General features: G+C 35.9%; 1 protein-coding gene across 1 annotated transcript; it reads right to left on the bottom strand.

Annotated features, from left to right (window-relative positions):
- Positions 1 to 2,115: 2,115 nt before the first annotated feature.
- LOC148842447 (uncharacterized) lies at positions 2,116 to 4,421 on the bottom strand. The gene is made up of 3 exons (XM_088956973.1): positions 3,987 to 4,421; positions 3,152 to 3,281; positions 2,116 to 2,994 (listed from the first exon to the last, which is right to left on the bottom strand). Exons 1-3 carry the CDS (start codon positions 4,120 to 4,122, stop codon positions 2,304 to 2,306), a joined length of 957 nt encoding a protein of 318 aa, XP_088813099.1. The 5' UTR covers positions 4,123 to 4,421; the 3' UTR covers positions 2,116 to 2,303.
- Positions 4,422 to 6,000: the final 1,579 nt, after the last annotated feature.

The raw sequence follows: 6,000 nt of genomic DNA on the forward strand, positions 1-6,000 counted from the left end.
CTAATTAATTAAGTTAGCGATATTACTTAATTCCTGAATTCTTTAGTTTAACTTGAAGCATACTTGCGATTATCGTAGTGCATGTCTATAAAATTATTTATTTCTAAGGAGAACAACCTTTGATGGAATTTGAAATACTAATTAGCTTGGATGTGATTACAAAATGGGATCAAATGGATATCAATCCTTCAAAATAATAACTGGGCTCTCATTGTTTACAACATCCAACCAATTCATCCTAAACTAATCTCGAATATTCAATTTTCGAGCGACACGTAATCAATTAATTAGTGATGTTGATCAAAGAGATTCGTGCTGTCTATCCATCCCGCCACAACGTATGCGTAGATAGGTGGGATAACGAAGATGAGGATGCTACTCAGATTCCTACAAATTTTTAATCTACTGTTTCACAAGTCATACAAGCTTTCTCTCTGTCACAAGAGTGGGTCTACTGTAACATGTCTGCTATACCATTTAGCAGGATAAATACAATCATCTCTATTTAATAAATCTAATCTTAATAGAATGGATTGTTACTGTATATATATATATATATATATTGATGATGATGATGATGTGCTTAAAGTCTAGGGTGTTTAGACCGTGAAGACATTTTTCTCAATGGTGACATATGACTGTAGAGTCATTTGCCCCCACAATTAGAGTTTCCATGAATTAAGCCATATAAAGGGTTCCTTTATTGATAGTTATCAATACCAAATACCAGCCTAAAACCTTCACCAAACTAATGGATCACAGCTAGTTTGTAAAATACTTTATTAGCAGAGGCTGTTTGATAAAAGCTGAAATAATTGCTGAATCGAATGGTTTATTGTTTTGTTTGTTAGTGAATAAAATGTTTATGAATATAATAATCTATCCAATTTCAGCTTCAGTCATTAACGAACCCACAACCTATTCCATACTAACTTATTCACTAAGGCGCAGTTTGGGTAGACTTTTACACTTGTATTTTTAACAGCACTGAAGTATAAAATATAATAATTGTTTTTACATTAGTGTTTTTGTTTTGAAAACCGTTTGGTATAAAATTTTGTAAAGTATGTTTTCCGGAACAAAATAACCATTTTCTGTTTGGTAAAAGCATGTTCTTCCATGCTTTCGGTGAGGGTTTCTGGTGATTTGGTGGTTGAGATGGTGATGGCGATGTAACTCTAATAGCGGCAAAGGAAAACAAAAGTATTATTTTGCCAAAAGCATATTGTATAAAAAGCCAACTTCATGCTTTTGGGGGGTTTTTATACTTTTAAAAAGTGTAAAAATAGAAACACAAAATATACAATACAAACACTATATGGTACTTTTTGTGCTTTTATACTTTCAAGAACACAAAAGTACTTTATAAAAACCTATTCAAACAGGGCCTAAAAATCAAAATATAATGTTTTTCGGTTCATCCACTTCAACTATTTATCAAACTGCCCCTAAGTTGCTCTTTAAAGTTATCTAAGAAAATATCATGTCTTCTCAAAGTGTGATTTTTGATGTGGAGATGGACGGTGAATGCATGAGCCATACTGTTATTATATTTTAAGAGGTGGAAAGACATCTTTCCCTACCAAACATGGTCTTGCAAATTATGATCAATCGCGTGGTCAAAGCACGTTGGGTGTATTTATTTTTTAACCCTTAAGCCGTGTTTGGTTTAATATAGAAAATAAAAATGAAACATTTATTTGCCTTATTTTGTAAAAAACTCTTATTTTCTACCAAACCAAACATAGCCTTAGAGAAAAACATAATTAATTCCTGTTTCTTTTTGTATGTATGTATAGAAAATGTGCTCATGATGACCATTTGGGCGAAGTTTCTAAGAAACGCCACATACCTTTGTGGTTATGGGTTAGCGTCTGTTGGGGACGTCTACTTCAGCTTTGAATTGGCCGTCCCATGCAACTTCCGTGACCAGTGACCACTGACCAGCCACAAGAAAACAGTTTTGCTGAGCGCATCTATCCTCTTCATTTATGCATTATTCACCAAAATTTATCTATTAACAAATTAAAAAATAAGGGCTAATCCAGACCCAGAAACAAAATACTATATATCAGCTTCCACCATGAAAACATTATGCAAAAGAAAACCCACAAGTACTGATGAACTTTATCTATATTGCCTAAAAGCAAAATCCAGTTCCATTCATGATTTAAATGTCATTTACATAATAATGTCTTCTAACTATCAACACAATCAAGATCCTACTAACAAAACACATCTAAAAATAAAAAAAAACTACTATGCTGTGTGTTTGATGATCTTTCGATGTTTGTCCTTTTCAACTATTTCAATGAAACACTTTGATACAGCCCTTGGGTTTTTGTCTCATAAACTGTAGCCAATAAATTTGTATATGTAGAGTTGGCTAAATATGGAGTTGCTTCGTCGACATTGTATTTCTCTTGAAATCCAAATCCATCGAGAAGATGATACGGAGATGACCCAAAATCCATAAACAACCCATACTGATCATCACCACCGCCATTGCCGGACCATGTGCCGTAGCCGCTCTCCATGCCCACAGACGGTGAGGCTGAAAGACCAGAAACATCTTGAGATGATGTAACACTGTAACTGTTGTTTCTGCTGGTTCCTAATTCCGATGGTTCCATGAGTCCCGCCGGCAGAGACAAGTGGGTTGGGTCGGGAACCATTCTGTTGGAGTTCACGTCGTGTACTAACCCACCTCCAGTCGAAAAAGGCAGTACTGTTGTAGAGCTTGTGCTGAGAAAAGTGGAGAAGTCATAACCGAAAGTTTCGGTTTTAGTAGTTAGACAAGTAGAAGAAGAAGGTGTGGAACTGAAGTCTATGTTGTTATTATTGGCTTTATTGCTATTGACGGTGGTTGTGTTGCTGCTGTTGCTGTTGAGGCCGTTCTTCTTTGCCAGCCACTTCTTCTTCAACTTGGTATTCCAGTAATTCTTCACATCGTTGTCTGTTCTTCCGGGCAGTTGGGAGGCTATCACAGACCACCTAATTAAGCCAAACACAGAGGAGAATAAATAAACAAATAGATAAATTCAATTTCACTAACTACAAGTAAAATTTTTTTAAACAATGCTACAAGAGAAAGAAAGTAACAATAATTTTTTTTTTTTTTTTTGAGAAAAGAAGACTTGATTTAACATGCCTGCTTCCTATGCTATTGTAGAGAGTACATATTATGTCATCTTCCTCTTCAGTAAAACCTCCATGTTTGATGTCTGGTCTGAGATAATTGAGCCATCTCAAACGGCAGCTCTTGCCACAACGTCTAAGGCCTGAAATAGGAAATGAGATCCTTTAAGTAAAAACTGGAACGAAACAAAATGAAAGAAAGCAATCTATTTTGGAGAGACAAGAAAACAACATTTGTGAAATTGATAGGGAGGATTGGATGAAACACAAATTAAATTCTAGATACTCGGAGAAAATCGGAAGAGACCAATGCAAACTAAGAACTGGGTTTCGGAAAATCGGATCAATGCAACTCATGATTATATATAAACCCACCCTATGTTTTTTTTTTTTTTCAGTGGAAGAAACTAAATTAAGCAAGATAAAATAAATCGCAAAAATAATGAAATGGATTTACGCTTTAGAATAAATTGCACAAGTAAAATGAAGATTTCAGAAAGAAAAAAGGAAAAAATGCAATTTGGGTAATAGGAATTGAGTCAATTTGCTTTAGGAAAATAGAACAAAACGCCCTCGGTGGATGTTGGAGAGAAAAATAGAGAAATCAAGAACCGGGAGCATGAGAAGTGTGTAAATTAAGAAACGGATCGAAAACAGAACACCATTGCCATTCCATGTTAGTGAGAAGGGGGAAGATTGTGAAGTGTGTAAGCAAAGCTTGATTTAGGATACAGAGAAGAGAAAAGCATTAGTTGATGTCGTTTTGAAATGGGAAAGGATGAAATTGATGAAATGGATTGAAAGCATGAGAGAGAGAGAGAGAGAGAGAGAGAGAGAGAGAGAGAGACCTGCTTTCTGGGGTAAAGCGATCCAGTTACCACCAGTGCCATATTTCTCAACGTAGTTCTTGAGAGCAGTATCTTCTTCAGGGGACCATGGGCCTCTCTTAACATTGGCTTTGTCGCAGCAAGGAGCTCGTCCCATGGTTAGTAGCTTAATTAGCTCTCACTGAGAGATGATAATATATCCGGTGCCCGGTGGAGTGGAAATCACTCAAAACAGAGCTCCTTACCCCTTAGTATGTATATTTCCTGGCCGGAGAGACGGAATCGGGGGTGCTGGCAGTTTTAAAGATAAAAGAGCTTTTAACAAGCTTGACTACGTACTACCACCACCTATTATTTTATTCTTTTGTATAATTTTCTTTTCTGGTTGGGCAGGCTGCAGAGCCCAGTCAACGGCATGGTACATGAAATAAAAAGTAACGCTTCTTTCTTTCTTTCACTCATACAAGTTCTGGAGTCAGATTTAATTTTGGTTTTACCGCGTCTCAGACTGGGAGAGGCAGTGCCAGTGATTGAATGGGACAATGCACGACTCATCTAAAACCAAATTGATTTGAGCCTCAGATTTTTATCACGATATTCATTGCACTTTCTTTATCAATCAAATTGGCTGTTTCTGTTTTGGTCATGTGCTTTTTAAGCTCATGTATTGTGTCTTACTCTTTAATTCGGTATACTGATCCAGCTTCACCTCCATACATACTCCTTCAAATACTCTCTCTTTCTCTCTCTCTCTCTCTCTCTCTCTCTTTTGCCTGCAGCAGTACTCAGTAGTAGTACCACAGTACCAGTGGAATAATAAGCACCCTTGTTATCAGGGGGCCTTGGTCTAGGAGTGTGGATCATCTGTGCTGTACCAACAATCAGATCCGGACATGTGTGGCCTGGGCTGAGCTCTGTGAATGAGACAGTTGTAGGTCCTCTCCACATGTGTTTTGGAAAAATAATGTCCACATCTCATTGTATATACACAGGGGCTTTGATTTGTTTTGAAACTTCAAAGGTAAATACTAAATAATATTAATTTTTGGATATGGTAGAAACTTGATTCTTCAAATTACTTATTAGCTAGGAATAATTAGACGACCCTATGCCACATTTAACCAATCTCTCTCTTCCTTCTCTACAACTGGTTGTACGACTAAGGTACTAAGCTAGCTAGGATCATATAGTCCCTTTATCTCTAAAGGATCATTAATTGAACTGGCACCGTTTGATCTGTTCTTTAGTGATTAGTTTATTCAGAAGTCCTACATATATTCAGGGTCCTTAATTTGGAAGCATATGATAAGCAGAGAGATGGGGAATGGTGTATTTCCGTCCCCTGCTTTCTCATTGACGTTTGTAAACTCTAACAGTTTTTTTTTTTTTTTTAAGCTCAATCAATGCATGCATCTTCTTTACCAAAAAATTATATATTAAAGAGTTATATAATGGGTAGAAAAGTAATTTTGCATATTCAGTTTGTCAATTTGCCAGACTGTCTTATAACTAGGGGACCCTTGGAGGCAACTAATTAAAAGTTAGAAGAAACTTTTAAAGGTTGCAGATAAAGTCAAGAAAGGCTTATTTTAGATTAATGTCCCATAACAATCAGTCTAGAGACCACAGACTGACTTTATATATAGATTTAGATTAAGTCCACAAAGAATTAATTAACAAAATTGTCTACAATTATAGAGGTACCAGGCCAATCGAGATAAGATCCGCACCACCTATCTTTCTGACTAATGTGGCATACATATCAGAATCAGACCAATCCAATATCTAATTCCTGTACATATATAATTGGGAATGAAACCTTTGAGCCAAATAAGAGAATAACACCTACACCACATTCCACATACCTTTTATTTTTATAATATATGAAATGATAAGGAAAGAAGACTTTAGAGTTTATTGTATAAGCACTTCAAAAAAACTGGAAATTTGAGTATAAAAATAAGCCATTATTTTTAAAATAACCATTTATTCGGACTTATTTCCCAAATAAGCACTTATTTTTTAAGCACACCCA

The sequence above is a fragment of the Nelumbo lutea genome, chromosome 8, assembly GCF_056320005.1.
Source record: "Nelumbo lutea isolate HS-2025 chromosome 8, American lotus-T2T, whole genome shotgun sequence".
Lineage (NCBI taxonomy): Eukaryota > Viridiplantae > Streptophyta > Magnoliopsida > Proteales > Nelumbonaceae > Nelumbo > Nelumbo lutea.